At 40.1% G+C, this 19,808-nt stretch overlaps 1 protein-coding gene across 1 annotated transcript in view; it reads left to right on the forward strand.

The window, feature by feature from the left end:
• LOC122119380 overlaps positions 1–19,808 on the forward strand; it is a 138,763-nt gene that overhangs the window by 22,735 nt on the left and 96,220 nt on the right. The window contains 6 exon segments of the mRNA XM_042693468.1: positions 2,607–2,719; positions 3,088–3,223; positions 3,645–3,848; positions 9,878–10,070; positions 12,284–12,408; positions 19,368–19,568. Coding sequence (XP_042549402.1) covers positions 2,607–2,719; positions 3,088–3,223; positions 3,645–3,848; positions 9,878–10,070; positions 12,284–12,408; positions 19,368–19,568 — 972 coding nt within the window.

The raw sequence follows: 19,808 nt of genomic DNA on the forward strand, positions 1-19,808 counted from the left end.
TCCCATAATCCCCTTCCCCTCAAAACATGATTCTACTTCCTAATACTTGTTTCAGAAAATCTCTTTTTAAAAGCAAATATTTTCTAATGACAATAGCAGCATGAATTTACCATAAAAATGAAAATAAAAAAGCACAAGGAAGAAAATAAAAATCACCCAGTATTATACCATTTAAAATGTTCTGTATATATACTTCTAATTGTGTATGTATATGTATATTTCTGTGGATAAGCCTGCATAAGTTGTAGAGACATTCTGGTGATGGGAAAAATAGATAAAAGATTCAATTTTTCTTTAATTATTTTTTCCCATTCTACTTCCTTACTCACTATCTCTTCCAACTTTCCAGAAAGAAATAACATTTACAGTTGATGGAAATCTCATAATTCAATATACATTATTTTGGGGGGGCATACTGGGAAACATCTAGCCACAAGCAGGGTAAAGATAAAAAAATTTATCTATCCAGGACCACAGATCCCATAAAGAGGTGTTGGCATTCTGGATTCTGGGTAACTTTGCTAATCACCTGCTTACCTGAACCATTTTCTGTTCCTGATGGGAATACTGTCCCAGGCTTTGTATTTCTGAAGCAGTTTCCCCTCATGAGCTGTGGTTGGGTCTCCTTTCCTGGAGGATGTTAGGCTATTTCCTCCTCCTATCCCAGCACGCTATCTATGCCCCTTTCTCTCTTCATAAGAGTCTGCTGGTCAAAACATTTGTGGTTTGTTCAATCATTCTCTCAAATCTCTTTCACTGTAACTTGACATCATTTTCTGTTCTTTCCTATATAATTCTGGGTAATTTTAGAAATAGCTGAAAAAGTCACAGTCCTATCAGAGAAAGGATGTGGCTCAAACTCTCCTTTTGGAACAAGGGGTAGTATTGTACCTGCAGCCTAAACATACCACAGGCCCAAGAGATGAAATTCACAGCAATTATCAAACCTCAGCCTCCCTGTTGGAGTCTACAGCTTTTTTTTGATACAGGTTTTCTTCACTTTGGGGTATTTGTTTCTATTTTTCAAAACTAGAGTTTCCTGTATCACTTCCACATGTCAGTTCCTATCCTACAGTTGTGTTACACATACAAAGAAATGCACTGACTTGGTACAGACAGGAGCTATCTCAGCTTAGACAGAATGGGGAGCTTCCTCATGATAACCAACATAATCTTTCACCTATTCTTCCTGACAGCCCTGTCAAAACTTCCCTTCCCTACTGCCAGTCATAAGACCTGGTATTCTATCTTTAGGCCCTTGGGAATTATATTAGTTAAAGTTATGGTTAAACAACACGACAAAGAATTAAAGAAACTGGAAATTTATCTTCTCTCCCCCAACCCCCATACTTAGATGAACTACTAGAGGTGAGAGGTATGGAGCTGGTGTGGCAGCTGCTCCAAGAAGTCCTCAGACAGTAGAGCTCTGTTGGCCCTAAAGTTTCAACAAATGTGACAGACCACATGGTCTGTCACAGATCATGTTCTAAACAGTAGGATAGAGAATTGAGGTTGGGGAAGCTGCCTCCTCAGGGATATTTCCTACAGCATCAGCATAGTATTTGTACCCTACTCTTTTAGTCATATGGCTATACCTACCTGTAGAAGAAGCTTGGAATGTCATCTTTATCTGAGTGTCCAAGTGCAAAGACAAATATTCAATTACTATAGGAAAAGAAGAAAATGACTATTAGGAAATGTGCAGAAGTTTCTACCAAAGGACTTGTTGTAATTTCAAGAACCAACTATTATACTATAAGTAACCCAGAGAGCAGGTATCCAAATAGTCATTGCCATGAAGTGCTATTGTGGGGGTCTTATTCCCCTAAGCTTATCTTGTAAGAACAGAGTGCATGTCCAGGGATTTGCAAACAAGATAACTAAAAGAGGCTTCAGAGAGGGCTGGGACAGGACCACAGGCAACATTATCTTCTTCATTGTTACCCCTGGACCCTGGATGCAAAACCATATCCTTCTCAGCATCAGGAAAGATGACTGTATGAATTAATTGTGAACTATTAATTTCAAGGAGATCCTATGGGAGTGATTGAGAGCTGATATTCATGGAGGAGAATGCTAGTGCCTTGAGCACATATTATATACATCTGATCACTGGATTCTCACAGCAAGTTATCATTTCCCATGATTATGCCATTTTACCAATGTAGAGACAGGATCCAGACTTTTAAATGACTGAATTATATGGCCTATGTGTAGAGAGAAGTTTGAAATCCATTGACCTCTTAGTGTGGATTAGGACTAGATTAGAGAGGTTCAAGGTTCCAAGCATACATGGTCTTAAAAAGAAAGTGTGTATCAATTTTTTGTAAAATGAATCATAAGAGGTAAAGAGTGGGATATCCAACTTCTGTTTAATGGTGAATTTTCATACAACAAAGTCTTGCTTAGTAAATACAATGCTCCCTTTGATTTATTATAGAAAACTATGTTTTTATGTGTCAAGTCAGAATGGATGAAGACTCTTCTGTTAATGCATCAAAACATACTTTGAATCATGAAGTTGACTTTTTATGATAAACTGACTATTGCTTTGTTAATAATATTAAATATGCTCATGTAATTGAACTAATGCTATTTTTTGATAGAATGAAAATATGAAGGATGATAACCTTTCAATGGAAGGAAATGAAAATGGTCTTGCACAATTAAGTCTTAGCCAACACGCTGATGGATTTCTCAAGCAGAAAAAAGAGACAAGGTAAAATTAAATCATTTTATTGAGGACTCAAGAAATTAGATGGAATTTTAAAAGTGTGAAGAAAATTGAATGACCGAAGAATATGCAGCTTACATTTTAAAGTGAAATTAGTTCAAGTCAAAATGAAAGTAAAACTACAAATAGGTCAGACAAACAAATTAATATGACAGGACTATGTCTTTAGTGAGAGTAATTTCTAGGATACATTTCTTCATAGATATATTGAGTGTTTTTTTTCCTGTCAGGGTATTTTTTCAAGGCAGCCATTACAAATTTCCCTTATAGTAAATACAGCGACTTCATTGTGATGTATGTGAATTTTCTGAACTTCTTTGAGGTGAAGGGTGCTTTGTATCTGCATGCTACAGGTACAACTATGCAACGACCCTACAACTGCTGGGCTTGGATGATGGGAATGACTCCAGTGACAGAAATTTTGTCCTGATGAGAGGAGCCTACTTGTCTTTGCTGTGTCTGCGCTATCTGCGAATCCGGAAACTACAGGTATATGGGTGGCCAATACTTGCTTTTCTCTTTATTCTGATTTTTTTGGTATAAAATCAACCCCTTTGTGGGATGATGTGATCCTTTTCTTCACAGAAGGGTTGACTTTCTACTGGATGTTCCCATCCAGCTTTCTTCTTTTGGGTAGGATAAGGCAAAAGGCAGGGACATTATTCCATTCTTTCTTTTTGTGGGGGGGGAGGGGGGTCTGGTCGTGGGGCCTGAATTCTGGGCCTGGGTGCTACCCCTCAGCTCTTCAGCTCAAGGCTAGCACTCTACCACTTGTGCCACAGCACCACTTCCGGCTTTTTTCTTTTTGCTTATGTGGTGCTGAGGAATCGAACCCAGGGCCTCATGCATGCAAGGCAAGCGCTCTACCACTGAGCCACCTTCCCAACCCTCCATTCTTTCTCTATTACAGCGCATATGCCTAGGAGTTCTGAACTATTTCAGATCAGTTGAGAGAACTTTGGCACTCGATACTTCAGGCTTCACCCCGGGTTCAGGGAACCTGGTCTCCATGGTAGAAGATAATTCATGGGTAACAGTGACTAAAGAAGGCTTGAGCACCTTTCAAGGCTTAGGAGCCCAACACCATGTCCATAGGATACCTACAGAGCCCAAGGTGAGCTATTCTCCTTCCTGCCTTCATTATCCATGTCCCAAGCCACTTTGTTCTTAGAAATCAGTTAGAAATCAGTTACCAGGAAATGTAAGTTGGAATAGACACTCTGGAAATGAGTTATACAGATTCCTCAAAAAATTAGTAGAATTGCCTTATTACCTTTCTATACCATTCATGGCCTTATGCCCAAAGAAGTGTAAATCAACATTTCAGAGAAATGGCTCCACACCCATGTTACTGTGGTACTATATAATCAGCCTAGATACCCAACATATGAAGAATGGGTAAAGAAAAGGGGACATATTATATATAATGGGATATATATAATGTGAAATATATCTATTAGAGCATTATTCTGTCACAAAGAATAAAGTTATACCATTTGCCAGAAAATGGATAGAACAGGAAATCATCATTTTGAGCAAGATAAATGAAGTTCAAAAGGCTAAATATATTTTGTTCATATGTGGAATATAGGCCTAAACAAATAATAATAATAGTTGTAATAATAATAGTAACAACAACAATAATTATGAAGATAAGGAAACAAACTAAATACTGTCTAGAAAGAAAAAAAGGGGAGTTAAGAGTATAAAGAGGGGGTGAATATGATCATAGTATATTGTATACATCTATGAAAATACAATGAAAGCAATTTGTACAATTATTTTACACTAATCAAATTTACATTTTCTCTCATATGTGGAATCTAGATTTTTATACAAGGATATAGACATAGAAAGATGGCTATATGGGAAGAGGAAGGAGACTAGCAGAAGGGGCAAAAAGAAGAAAGGGGAACAGGGGGGAGGTGGAGAATATGATGGAGGTACATTATGTGTCTGTCTGAAATGTTCCAGTGAAGCCCATAATTTTGTAAGACTAATATCTGCCAAAAAGTAGAAAAAAGCAGTAGTAAAAATGACTTTCTCACCAGTGTCATCTTGAGAGAAGCTCTGGAGGTCACAGTGGGAAGGGAAGCATTTTAGCTCTTGGATTTCTGACTTGGTAGTAAATAGGGACTCTTCCACTTTTCCTGGTCAGAGAATCATGTGTCCTTATGAAGAAGCTCCTTTGGGTTCTTCTTGCTGTTCTAGAGGTCCTTTTTTTTTTGTCGGTTGTGGGGCCTGAACTCTGGGCCTGGACACTACCCCTCAGCTCTTCAGCTCAAGGCTAGCGCTCTAGCTCTTGAGCCATAGCACTACTTCCGGCTTTTTCTGCTTATGTGGTACTGAGGAATCGAACCCAGGGCCTCATGCATGCAAAGCAAGCACTCTACCACTGAGCCACCTTCCCAGCCCCCTAGAGTTCCCTTTTTGTCTACCCCCCCACCCCCATATTTTTTTCCAGAGCTAAGGATTGAACTCAGGACATTTGCCAGGCAACTGTGCTTCCACTGAGCTAAATCCTCAACCCTGTTTTTCTTGTTTTCTAAGCCCCAGAGGAAAAAATAAAACAAAAGTAGAAAGAAGCAAGAAAAAGTTTAACAACAGCAAAACAAGCTTAACAGGCATGTATAGCTGGAGGCTGCTGTATTCAGATCTAGATATTGGAAATACCTTCCCCACCAGTCACCTAGAGCCCTGCTTTCCCTCTGTTCTGTCCAGGACAGAAGTGTCTTCTTTTGGATCTCCTTCTCTAAAACATATCCTGAAACCACTGTCCCCTCATTACATATAGACTTCCTTTCTGCTCCCTCACCCTTTTGACCTCCTCTCCTGATCCTTGCTAGTCAGGCTCAGTGGACCTAGGGAGGAGCGCTGAGATACTTACAACAAACATGTATGTAAGACACACATATTTCTCTTAGTAATATTGATCTTACCCCAGCTACGATACGTTATTATACTAATAGAATTTTAAAACAATTCTTACCAAAGAACTCTCTCCCCATTTGTTTGTTCTGAAGTGGGTGTAGGAAGTAAAACTAAAGTGGGATGAGGAGGAGCAAATCCTAACCTGACCCATGGATTGTAGAAGGAGCGCTTCCAGGCGATGTGCTATGTCTTCTCTAGTCTTTCATACATGATAAGAACAATGTCCTCCTTACCTAGCAGCTAGACTGAGACATTCAAAACAGTGGCCTTCTGGCAGTCTTCAGTAGGACCAGGTGGTTTAGCTATCTGCCATGCATGTGGTCTTGTCATCATTTACATGGGGGCATCCAGCCCTGGATGGTGTGATTCTTTCCCATGTAGAAGAAAGAGCAGCACAAATGCTGTTTGATTAAGCTGATCTCACCAGGCCAGGTTCAAGGCTGGTGGGACCAAGACCTCTGGAAGCACCAAGCATAGGAGAAGCTTCTAAGATGAAGACCCTTTCCTTGGTGCTTTCCCTTAGCCCAGCATATTCGATCCCATGAGAAAAGTCTTAGGTGAATATTAACAACACTGAACAGCAACACCAGAAAGAAATAAAAGATGACACAGATACTTTGCCAGTTTAGGAAATACAAATTGCAGGGTAAAAGAGTCCCACAGGAGAGGCAGTAGGCTTTTTCTGGGTGTTTGTCCCCAGGCGTGGAAGCTTCAGAGCCTGTAGTGAGTTCCGAATGTGCAGGTGTGGTTTGCTGGTAACTAAGAGGCTGTTGGGAGAAAGTACAAAGAAGAGTGGCCAGGCTCTCCTGAGTTTGTGGGATCAGTTCCAAGGGTAGTAGGGGAACAGGGAAGAATTTTAAGTAGAATCCCTCTCTCTCTCTCTCTCTCTCTGGCTCTCTCTCTCTCTCTCTCTCTCCCTCTCCCCTCCCTCTCTCCATGACTTAGTACATTTCTCTGGGATCTTTGCCCAAATGTAATCATGCTATTCCCTTGCTGGAAGTCCATCACAAATTTCCTGTTTCTCACAGGATAAAGTCCAATCTTCTTGATGACATTTACAAGTCAGCACAATCTGGCCCCTGCCAGCCTCTTGGACTTCATCCTCCTCCTTTTCTCTATACTTCCATCCTATGGAGCAGGGCCTGGGTGTCTGAATGGGTGGAGTTGTTTCCTCTCTGGAAGGCCTTCTTGACATCTCTATGCAGAACCAAGTCCCTCACCTCATCACTTGTCTACCTTCATCATAGTCCTCAGCAGGTGTCTATATTTGACTATTTGTGTACCTGCTCCCATAGTCTGTGAGCTTATCATTCATTCATTTATCTATTCACTCATTCGTTTACTCCACAAATTATTCTAGTAAATATACTAGGTATTGGGGAACAAAACTGGAACAAATTCCTCCATCATGGGACTTATCTTCTAGAGAGAAAGGGACATTAAGCAATTGAATAAGGAACATATATAGAATGTTGGGTGGTTTGGTGCTAAGATATTCCCAGAATTCCTAGCCTCTGCAATCAGAACTGTGAGCAGAACTGACATGTGTCAGTGTCAGTCCAAAGCACATGGGAACTGGCTGACACCTTCTGGCTTTCTTCCTCTGTCTCAGGCAGTGGAAGGCACACATAGAAGTGGTTCAATCACAAGATGGAAACATTCTGGATCCCTGGATCACTGCATAAAGATGGCAGCCTGGATAGCAACTGGTCCCGCAGTGGGCTCTGCGTGAGCAAGAAACTTAGGAGTCCATTGAATTTGGGGACTGCTTTTCATGGAATAATATATCTTTGTGGACTAAGAAAAATGGTAATAGGTGCTATGGAAGATCAAGTAGGGAAAGAGTGCCCAAGGTGTGAGATGGGACATTGCTGTTGGCAGTAGGCAGTGGTGAATGCCTCACAGGAAAGGTACTATTTGAGTAAACATCTGAAGGAAAGTAGGAAGTGAATCAGGTGACTAACTGGAAGAAGAGCACCAGACGGAGAAAGGACCAGTGCAAAGGCCCTGAGGCAGAACAATGTCTGGCAAATTAAAGGAACAAGGAAGAGTTCCTTATAACTAGAATAGCTCATGAGCAAAGTGGTAAACAGTGAGGATAGAAGATGGAGGATACTCTTTACCTATAGCCTTGTGGACCACTGTGAGGACCTTGGGGCTGGAGGAGATCCCTTGAAAAGTTTTCAACCAAACTTTCATTTTAATTGTCATTCCACTGTATTGGACATGGACAGAAGATACTACAGCAATAATATAGGGTGTTCAGCTAAGAGGTCGTATCTGAAAAGAAAAAAAAACAGTGGAGTGAGAATGGTCAAGTGTTTTGTAACACTGTAGCCTTGATAATGATGAAACACAACGCATTACTTATATGGGTATAGTGGTGCAAACAAACCTGTTTAGGTGTGTGTAGACACACAAGTACTTATGATTCTGTCATAATTGCCTGGAGAGTTCAGTAGAGTAACATGCTATACAAGTTTGAGTACATTTCTGATGATGATCAGAATCTCAATTTAGGACACAGAAAACCTTGTACTTGGTAGATGTTCAGGTGGCAAGAAAATGTAGAATTAGATATATGTTTTTCACATAGTAGGTATTTAATAAATGTTTATTTGACAAGAGAAAAGCTCAGCTCTAACAGAATAGTTGTAAGGTTATAAACAGATCATACATGAAAGTGTTTTGTGAACTATAACATACTGTTCAAATGAAGAACAATTAGTTAAAATAATAATATTATAATTTCTGAACTAGGATAAAAAGTAGAGTAAAAGATGTCTTTGATTTGCTTTTTAAAAGATCAGAGCTAGCCAAGTCTAGAAAGTCCATGAGACTCTTATCTCTAACCACTAAAAAGCTATAAGTGGAGCTGTGGCTCAAGTGGTAGAATGCTATCCTTGAGCAAATCAGTTCAGGGAATGCACCCAGACCCTGAGTTCAAGCCCCAAGACTGGCACACTTACACACCACACACACACACACACACACACACACACACACACATACACACAAAATTAGGGCCAAATGGTTGAGTCATTTACCAAACAACTTGGATTGGATCTTGGGCTGACTACTGTTATAGTCAGGTAAGATTGTCTATATTGCCAAAAGACCTAAAATTCACATTAATGAGTAGTGGCAGAGTCCGTAGGGAGGAAAATCAACAACAGGCAAACAGTTTTTACATAGTTACTTTTTTGGCAAATAGTTATTTTGGAATCAGTTAATATTCAAACTTAAGACATATATGAATCATTCCAAAGGTTGTTAGTTCTTACTCAGACCGATAATTATTGCTCTCTCCCCTTCCTGCCACTCCTCCAAGCATAATATTGAAAGATCAACACTCTAGCCACAAAACCTTAAGAAAGAGGGACTTCCACATGACCATGGAAAAATAAAAGAGGAAGTATGGAAACATTATAGTAACTGAGGTGTAGTCCTGCATGGAGTGATTTGGTTGTGTAAGTTATTTTTGCATAGCTGGGACCAAAATGTCTGAAAGAGCAACTGGAAGGGGGGCATTAATTATTTTGTTCACAAGCTCCAGATGGTTCAGTCCACAATTGCCTGGCCTCACATGCTTAGGTAGAACATCTTGGTGAGAGGAGAATGCCATGCTTCCGCTGAAGGCTCCAGAGAGGAACCTTTCTCCTCTCTTTTGGCTTCTTTCAGCTTTAGACCCTTGTTGACAATCTTTGCCAGTCCATGACACTTCTTGACCTACTGCTGTATCATTCTGCTCTGCTTCTGTCTTCACAGAGCCTTTCTCCTAAGTGTCTGCATCCACATTTCCTTCTTTTTATAAGAACACTGATCATTGAATTAGGGTCTACTCCTATTAAGTATGACTTGATCTTGACCTAGTTCTGCAAAGATCCTGTTTCCAAATAAGTTCTCATTCACAGCTTCCAAGTGGATATAGATTATGAGGACACTATCCAATCCAGTATGATACTAAGACATGAAACTGTGTTAATACATTTTAGAAGAATTTATAAAATTAAAGCAAAAATGCTTTCAATAGTTCATGTTTATGGAACTCATGTGCCTTACCTGTGTGATGTCACATACTTTGGACATCTGTCAGCTCTGTGCTGACAGCCCACTGTGTGTGAGTAGAAGCCTGCTGCTTGGGCCATTTAGACTAGCAAAATATAACTCTTCCTTTTCTAGTAACTTCTGGGCTTGACTTTCTTTCCTCAGGCCCATGGTGTCCAACTCATGGAATTCTTGGAAGTGGAGAGCCAGGATGACTCTTACAGCATAGAAGCTGGCTGTGTTCACACCCAGGACCAGCGTGGTATATATATCATGTATGAGGAAGCCTTGGAGGATATGAAAGAACTGGAGGCAGAGCTGCTGCTTGTGGCTAGCTATTATATCGAGAAAGAAAAAAGTAAGAATGGGGCTTGGAAGGTGGCTCAGTGGTAGAGTGCTTGCCTTGCATGCATGAGGCCCTGGGTTTGATTCCTCAGCACCACATAAGCAGAAAAAGCCAGAAGTGGCACTGTGGCTCAAGTGGTAGAAAGCTAACCTTGAGCTGAAGAGCTGAGGGGTAGCACCCAGGCCCAGAGTTCAGGCCCCATGACCGACAAAAAAATAGGAGTCTGCTTTTTTAAAAATTGACTGGCCAAACAAAAATGCCTGAGGGCCTTACTGAATGCTCTCTACCCCAACAGATAAATATATATCCAATAACACCAAAAAGTTAAGCAAGCACATGCCACCCCTTTCCCTCAACACATACTCACTTTAGAAAAGATATGATTCAGTTACTGGCTCATCCCCCTTGCTGATGGAGACTATGACTACTCTTTAAAGGTTCAGTTGGAATTCTTGCTCTTAGACTCTATTTGTGGCTCAGGGACATCTTGCATCACCCAATAAGATGCTGAGCCCCTTAAAAAAGCAAAGCAAGCAATGAATTGAATGGCTTTTTTCCCCTCCATGATACTGGCCTTGAGAAAACTGCATTTAGAAGCAGACATCTCTGGGTTTCTAACAGGAAACCACCAGGATGAAAGAAGATCTGGCTAGGAAAATGCCAGACAAGCCCCAGAGAGAGGGATCGTCACTTGGGATAATAAAGTAACCCATAATCTGTGTCTTTTCTTCTTTCTGGTATTAGCATCTACATTTCCAATTTTAGAAATAGATGAGGTAAGAATATTTCTTTTGGTATAATATGATAGCATTAGTATTACATTTGATTGGAGCTTAGGGAGAATTTCTAGACACACTGAAACATATAAAGGGAAATTTAGCAGTGGTTTGTGATATTTTGTAATATATATAGGATGTAATATATTAAAGATAATTCATGTTCATTTATTATAAAATGTTACTTGAAGAATGCTTGACAACTAACTTTTCATATCCCAGAATTAATTTAATATGGGATTGAACTCCAGGCCCTGTCATGGCCACATTATTAATATCTGAATCATGCAATGATGGCATCCAATAGGCCAGGATATTTAATTTCAGCTCTTAGCTTTTAGCTTTACTGGTCATCTTATATGCAGCACATCATTTTTTTTTGTCATAGTAATGTATGATACCATGCAACTATTTGTAGCTGCTAAGATTTTAATTTGATTGAAACACATATAATCACATGGACGTATTTTAATTGAACTAGTAAATATATGATCATCCACTGTAAAATGATTTCCCAACCACTGCCAGAGAAGCTCCTGATTAAAGCTTTTCTCTTGCTAAGTGCCCATCATCTACATGAGAGTTATTCAACTCACACTTCAACACCTGAACATTGCTTGCCTTCAAATATTTTCTTCTGAAATAGGCCACTTAAAAGTTTAGGGCAGTAATAATGTTGGCAATGAAAACTGACATTAAATATAATGGGAAACTATTTCAACTAATAATGATAGTGATTCATCTTATTGATTTAAGTTAGTAATTAACATAATTGAGGAATATTTTGGAGACTTGTATGAAAGTTTTGGACTTAACTTACACTAAGAGAAATAGCAAGTGAACCTGAGTTTTTTGCTAAATTACCAAGGACCTGTTTCTGGAAAAGGAGAAATGTGTGATTTAAAAACATAGTAAAGGGCTGGGAAGGTGGCTCAGTGGTAGAATGCTTTCCTTGCATGCATGAGGCCCTGGGTTCGATTCCTCAGCACCATATAAGCAAAAAAGAAAAAAGCCGGAAGTGGCGCTGTGGCTCAAGTGGTAGAGTTCTAGTCTTGAGCTGAAGAGCTGAGGGACAGCGCCCAGGCCCAGAGTTCAGGCCCCACGACCGGACCCAAAAAAAAAAAAACAAAAAAAACAAAAACATAGTAAAAACTTTGCCTTCCAAGTTAAAAGTTTGAGGACATTTTAGCATAGGTTTCATGACTGCTGAATTTTTGTTTTATTTCTAAAATTAGTATTTAAAATTAGCAAGTGGAAACAAGAACTTAAGTCAACAAGTATTGATTCAGGCCTACTTTTGTAGATGGGTTGTTGATTTTTTTAGAAATTCCAGCAACTGGTTCAGAATTTCTATTCCTAACGTGGGCCCTGTAATCCTAGGGCCACACACTAACAGAAACAGCTTCTTTGGAAGGTCTGTCTCTAATCATTGCTTCCTTTCTCTCCCAGCTCACAAAACCAGCAGCAAGACAAAGAGTAGCCAGTGGGAATGGGCCCACACAAGTGTGGACAGGTTTGCTGTGCTGGATGACATGTGGATTTGGGAAGAAGCTCTTCTAGAAAACAAGCGCCAGGTACTTTTTTTTTTTTTTTTTTTCAGAAAACAAAACACCTGTTAAAAATTCTTCTTACCAAACTTATTAAGGTTTTTTTTTTCATGACATGATTTTAGGGGAAGCTGTCAAAAAAGCAAGTTTTTACAAATTTGAATAATCTCAGATAATTAAAAGGATATGAATAATAATTTTTACTGTCTTTACTGTGCTTTTTTTTTTTTTTTTTTGTCAGTCATGGGGCTTAAACTCTGGGCTCAAGGCAAGTGCTCTACCACTTGAGCCACAGTGCCACTTCCAGTTTTCTGGAGAAAAGAGTCTCATGGACTTTCCTGCCCAAGCTGGCTTTCAACCATGATCCTCAGATCTTAGCCTCCTGAGTAGCTAGGCATGAGCCACCGGGGCCCAGCCTTTACTCTGTGTGTGTGTGTGTGTGTGTGTGTGTGTGTGTGTGTGTGTGTTCCTGCTTATGTGGTGCTGAGGAATCGAACCCAGGGCCTCAGGCATGCAAGGCAAGCTCTCTACCACTGAGCCACTTTCCCAGTCCCTTTTACTATGTTTTTAAACCACAAAATACTACTTTTTTTCTTGTAGAATTAATAATTTGTTAAAGGGCTGCACCACTGTCCTTCCTTCCTTCCTTCCTTCCTTCCTTCCTTCCTTCCTTCCTTCTTTCCGTCCTTCCTTCCTTCCTTTGTTCCTTCCTTCTTTTGTTCCTTCCTTCGGGCCTGGGCACTGTCCTTGATCATTTTTGCTCAAGGCTAGCACTCCATTTGAGCTACAGCTCTACTTCCAGTTTGCTGCTGGTTAATTGGTGATAAAAGTCTCATGATAGCCGGGCGCCAGTGGCTCACGCCTGTAATCCTAGCTACTCAGGAGGCTGAGATCAGAGGATCTCGGTTCAAAACCAACCCCAGGCAGGAAAGTCCATGAGATTCTTATCTCCAATAAACCACTAGAAAGCCGGAAGTGGCGCTGTGGCTAAGTTGGTAAAACGCTTGTCTTGAGCTGAAGAGTGCGGGGACAGCGCCCAAGCCCAGAGTTCAAGGCCCCCAAAAAAGTCTCATAAACTTTTCTTCTGGGGCTGGTTTCAAGCCACAGTCTTCAGATCTCAGCCTCCTAAATAGCGAGGATTACAGGTATGAGCCACCAGTACCCGGTACTGATTTGGGGTTTACATATGTTTTTAGTAAGAATGAATGATAATTTCATTAGTATTCATTATTCAGAAGTTGAGACAAACCTAGCTTTAAAAGAATCTGCCACTTGTGGGTATTTGAAAGTAGTGGGCAAGTGGTACTGAGTGCAGGAAATTATGAGGATGAGGTTAAAGCAATGAAACAGCAAATTACAAAAGCACCAACCATATCATTAACATTCATAGCTCAATAATAAATGAAGCTGGTGCTGGTGGCTCACCTCATCCTATCTCCTCAGGAGGCTGTGATTTGAGGATCACATTTTGAAGCCAGCTCAGGCAGGAAAGGCCATGAGACTTTTATCTGCAGTAAATTACTCAGAAAAGGCCGGAAGTGGCACTGCAGCTCAAGTGGTGGAGCACTAGCCTTGAGCAAAAGCAGCTCAGGGACAGTGCCCAGGCCCAGAGTCCAAGTCCCAGGACTGGCAAAATAATAATAATAATAGATGAAATACTGCAAGGGTACTGCTCTTTATTACCTGAGCATGAATTATTAGCCCTTTCAATAATCACTAATTGCTAGTTATTGCAAACATTAAATATTTACTCTGTCACACATGGTTTCAGACATTAAGGACATTATGGACATGTAGATAAATGAGAAATAAAATGATCCCTAGTCTATAGTCTATAGACTTTATAGTCTATACTTGGTTATAGTAAAAAAGGCTGAGAAATGCCAGCTGCAAGTGGGCTCATACCTATAATCCTAGCTACTCAGGAAACTGAGATCTAAGGATCACAGTTTGAAGCCAATCAGGGCAGACCAATTCGACACTCCTATCTCTAATTGACCTGTAGGAGTGTGGCTCCAATTGTCCAGGTCATTCTTGAGTGAAAAAGCTAAGCAAGACCCTGAAGTCCCGAGTTCAAAACCCAGTACTGGCACCAAATAAACAAATAACCGAGAAATGATGAGACATTCATAATCTGTAAATTCATCCAACCCTAAGCCAAAAATATAATTCACTGGATAACAGCCATTGAGAACTGATGTACCTTTAAAGAGAGGCATATAGATTTCAGTGAAGGGAAACATTTGTCTTGTCTGGGGGCTGTCAGAATGGAGAAAATGCTAGAAGCCCACAGATATTTAATCTTGCTCTTAAAAGATGAATAGATGTTGCCTATCAAAGAAAAAGATTATTACACAAAGCTGGAGAGGCTCCATATGGAATGGCCAGTTAGAATCATAAGTAGACAGGGCCAATATGGTTGGAAATGAGGTAAAACTGTGTTTTGGGTGTAAGTTATGAAGGACCTGAGAATTATGCAGTTTAGTATATAACCAGATAAGATGAGCTTCCACAGGCAAGAAACATGATAATAGCTGTTTTCAACAGCTGTCTCAGAGTGTGAATAGAGACTGCAGTAGAATAGAAAACCCATGGAAAAAAGGAATACAGTTATTATTCTTACAGTGATCTGAAGATTTAGGAGGCACCTTACAGTAAGGATAGAGCAGAGAAAGAGGCGCAGACTTGAGAACACTTTGCAAGTCGAAATGCCAGGGCTGGAAGACTGTATCTGGATCTCATAGTGAGAGAGTGAGGGTGGAGTTTAAAGAACTTTCAGTAAATGAAGGAGGAGACCATTCACTGAATCGGAATGCATGGGACATGAGGGGAAGATGATATTGGCTTGTGGACACAAAACACTTGATGAGGTTTGCTAAAATCTACGTATGGACATTTTGTGGGGAGCTCCAGGTTTGAAGCTCAGTATTAAGGATGAGCTGAGGAATGACTGTAAAAGTTCAGCTACAATAATAAAACACAAGAGCCTGAAATTCTGGAGAGTATGAATGAGTCCTGAGTAGCCCTGCATTTATGTAACAAATTAGGGAACAAGAAGTAGCCAATACACTGGAGGAAAATAAGGAAGGAAGAGTATTATGAGAGTCAAAGAACAAAGTTGTACTTATGAGAGAGGATGCTTTCTAGTAAGGAACATAATGAAATGTCAAGAAAGCTGTGAGCTACATGGCTCACACTTATAATCTAGATTTGAGGCCAGCCTCAGCAGGAAAGTCCTTGAGAGCTGTATCTCCAATTAACTAGTAAAAAAAAATCCTGAAGTGGAGATCTGATTCAAGTGGTAAAGCACCAGCTTTAAGTGAATACACCAAGCAAGAGCACTAGGCTCTGAGTGCTAGCCCCGGTGCTGTGGCCAGTGGCTACCAAGTAAGACTCATCTACAGAGTGCTGGGGTGGAACACAGAGTGCAGTGCATATGATGTGGTCTAAAGGTGGGGAAGAAAATGATTTCTTTGGGCTTAGAGATAGCATGTTTGCCTTGTATGCATGAAGCCCTGGATTCAATTCCTCAGTACCACATAAGCAGAAAAAGCCAGAAGTGGTGCTGTGGCTCAAGTGATAGAGTGCTAGCCTTGAGCAAAAGAAACTCAGGGACAGTGCTCAGGTCCTGAGTTCAAGCCCTAGGACTGACAAAAAAAAATAGATAGTTTGTTTGAATTGGTTTTCTAGTAGAATAGTAAGTGACTCACCTCATCTATGCTGTGGTCTGTCCCTATGGAGATATAGCTCACCCAGTATTTTTTAAACCACTGGCTCTCTTTAAAAGTCACAAACCTTAAGCTCTGAAAATTCTTTCCTTTTTGCAAAGATAATTCATCTCTAACATTTTGCTTGTAATTTTGATCTGCCAATTAGAACTTTACTTACTTGGATCAACTGAGTTAATGAAAGATTTAGGCCCATAGTATCTAAATATTAATTTAGTATTTTAATAATTTGATTTTCCAGTTTCTACTGGAAGTCTGTAAATTAATCATTTCAGATCATCAGTCTGTGTGTGTGTGTGTGTGTGTGTGTGTGTGTGTGTGTGTGTGTGTATACTGGGGCTTGAACTCAGGGTTTTGCTCTCTTGCTTGGCTTTTTCACTCAAGACTAGCACTCTACCTCTTGAGCCAAACCTTCACTTCAGGGTTTTTTTGGGGGGGAGGAGGGAAGGACAGATTAATTGGAGATAAGAGTCTCAAATTTGTTGACCTAAGCTGGCTAGCTCTCAGCTTCCTGAGTAGCTAGGATTATAGGAGTCAGCCACCCATGTCCAGTCCTCCCTTTCCCTACACATTCCCTCTCCTCATTTCAGAGATATTTAGGCCTAAGGAGACCCCAGGCAATAGAAGAGTAGAAGAGCCAAGAGGAGAGAAAACCAGTATCTCTAGTCTATGCTAAGAAGATCACTAGTTCTGTCAAGGGTAAATGAAAGTATTTTAATTTAAAACAATTGTTTAAAATATCTCCATTTTTTTCTACGCTGAGAATAAGTTCTCTATAGAAAAAGGGTTTTGTGCCAAAACTATAAAATACGGCCTGCAAGTCAGAAATTCTGTCCAAAGAGCCTGCATTTAAGGGCTAAGCCAGATTTCTATCCCAAGTACAATTGATTTTCCCCAGTACTGATTTCGCTGCCAAGTTTCCTCAGCTGTTTCTGATTGTTAAATATGTTGGTATCATAACTAAAAACCTTCTCGAACATACTGGATTCTTTTAAATTCTTAAAACAATCATTTTATGTATGAAGAATTAAAAAATTAGAAACAATGTCAATTTAAGTGGATTAAGGGGCTCGAGTAGCCACGTATCTGCTGTTCTAGCTCCTACATTGTACCTCGCTAAGTCTTTTCTCCACAGCCACGTTCTTCCAGGATTCAGTAAATAAAATTGTGTGACAAGCTGTGTCAAGCACTGATTTTTATGATTTTTCACTTTCATTTGACCTGTAATACATTTTAAAATGATTTTAAATCCTAGATATAATATAAAAAATGAGGTAAAAATAATACAAACAGTGAAGTTTGAGATGCTCTGTTTTATCTATTTCCTTATTTTCTCTGCTGTTTTTCTGCTTGCTATCTATGTGTTCAGCATATTATTTTGCCTTGAGAGTTAGCCCTTCACACACACGGGTGACATTTGACAGTTTAGAAAGACTTCTTACACAAATAGCAACCCAGAGTTTAAATGGAAATGGGCCAGTTAGCAAACATATGATACATAAAAACTGTGCAGCAGAAAGATCATGCCCCACCCCCGTTGGGAAAGAATTCATAATAAAATTTTGCAAGGGTCCATCTGAGACTTCTCAAAGTTAATCCCAAAACTTGGAAAAGTCCTATTGATTTTAAAAACAGAACACATTCTTCTTCTCAACAGCTATGGTGACATATAAGATATTGCAATATCTAGGACATAGCAAAGAAAATATTTATTATTTATCTGAAATTCAAATTTGACTAGATGTCCTTTTTTTCCCCTCGTGGTACTGAGGATTGAACCCAGAGCCTTACACCTATTAGACAAAAGCCCCTCACTTCAAGGACCCCCTCAAGCTCTTCTGTTTTATTTTTGTTTGGATCTTCAGATAGGTTCCCATGACCTTTACCCATGCTAAACTAAAACTTGTGATCCTTCTGCCTCTACTTCCAGAGTAGCTAGAATTACAATTTTGGCCCATCATGCCTAGCTTTTCTCATCTTTTTATTTGCTAAATCTTTCAACTTTATCAACAGTAGTGAGCAAATGATTTAGCATAAGCCTCTACAATCGGGCATCAGTGGATTCTGATCATCAACAACACCCCCTCCCTCAACACACACATACACTAACTCCCCATGAACTTCTGCCAAATAACCAAACAATTAAGCTCCTTGTCCAAAAACAGTCAAGGAAGTATAAATACCATAAGCCAGCTCCTGGAGTTGTCCTGGCTCAGCCCAAAGGGTTCAATTTAGTCTAGAATGAATCAGGGAAGTAATAATTTCTTTCTTAATCTCCCCCTGGGGCTACTGAGTACATCCTTCTTTCCCCATCTAAGAATTGATTGTGAGTCAAGAATTGCGCTCAGTGGAGGAAACAGATAATTTAGATAACTCTGCTTGCTTTGCTTTCCCTGGAGATCATGTCAAGTCAAAGTGATCACTATTTCCCCTCACCTTCTGCTCTACACTATGATGTGAGTATATAACTTGTGGATTGCATTCTGTGGCATAAATTTTTAGCCTCCTGGTGTTTTCCTTTTATTACTAAGATTGATCTTAGATAGATGTCCCAGAAAACATCCTATAAGTCTAAGTGATAAATAAAATACCCATACTCTCCTTCCTTGAGCCTTAGCATTGGGCCTTCAGACAAAAAGCATCTTTTAATATAGCACTTTATGAGTCTTTTATGCTATTCATTCTTTAACTCTTCTACAGAAGGGAAATTTTTCTCCTGTACCCTACTAGATTCAGTTCCTAGATCCCCAAAATAAAGCTGACAGAAGTACTGTCTATGTATAAATATGGAAGCCTTCACAGAGAGGACTCAAAGAAGTCGTTAGGCCCAGAAACTTATGTATACCATTTTAACAAGAGTGATAATTGTGGAGAAGTAACTAGACAAGAAAAGATGGGTGGATTTCTAGGACTAGTAAACATTTGATGAAGCATCTTTGAATGCATTGTTTCATTGGAACATACTGTTATTGCAGAATTGTGTTAGTCATTATATAGTCCCCTTTTATTAGTGAGAGCAGAGGAAGAGGAGACAGAAGCAGCCCAAACTCAAGTGCAGTTTTTCTGGTTCCAAAGTATGCATTCTTTTCCTCACCCACCTGGGTTTGTGAGTTTACTAACTGTACCAACTGGTATTGGGGCTATATCTGCTCATTCCAGGAATACTCAACACCTGTATAGTTCAGGGCTAAGGCCTCCCATCTCCTTGCTGGCTCCAGGGCTGCCTCTGCTGTTTCCTGACTATAACTTTATTTTTAGCTTCTCGATAGTTACTTTGAAGCCTACCAGCACACACTGGACCCTGAGCAGAAGCTTGCCTTAGCACAAGTGATGACTGACATCATGCATCGGCGCCCCAAGTTTGATCTTGGCCACCCTTATTTCATTAAGGCCTACCAAGATGAATGTGCCTGCCTGAGGCTTCACCTGCAGCTGGTGAGGGGCATCCTCAGCCATCAGGTAAGTCAGGCTTTAAAAAGGTACAGAAAAGAGGATGGACAACATGATCCAGAAATGAGAAGACTGTTCTCCTTTTATTGCTGGATACGAATTTGGGTTTTCTAGGCAGCAATTTTTTTTTCTTTTGGTCTGTCGTGGGGCCTGAATGCTGAGCCTCAGCTCTTCAGCTCAAGGCTAGCTAGCACTCTATCACTTGAGCCACAGCACCACTTCCAGCTTTTTCTGCTTATGTGGTGCTGA

The sequence above is a fragment of the Dipodomys spectabilis genome, unplaced genomic scaffold, assembly GCF_019054845.1.
Source record: "Dipodomys spectabilis isolate Male_0828 unplaced genomic scaffold, ASM1905484v1 ptg000001l, whole genome shotgun sequence".
Classification (NCBI taxonomy): domain Eukaryota; kingdom Metazoa; phylum Chordata; class Mammalia; order Rodentia; family Heteromyidae; genus Dipodomys; species Dipodomys spectabilis.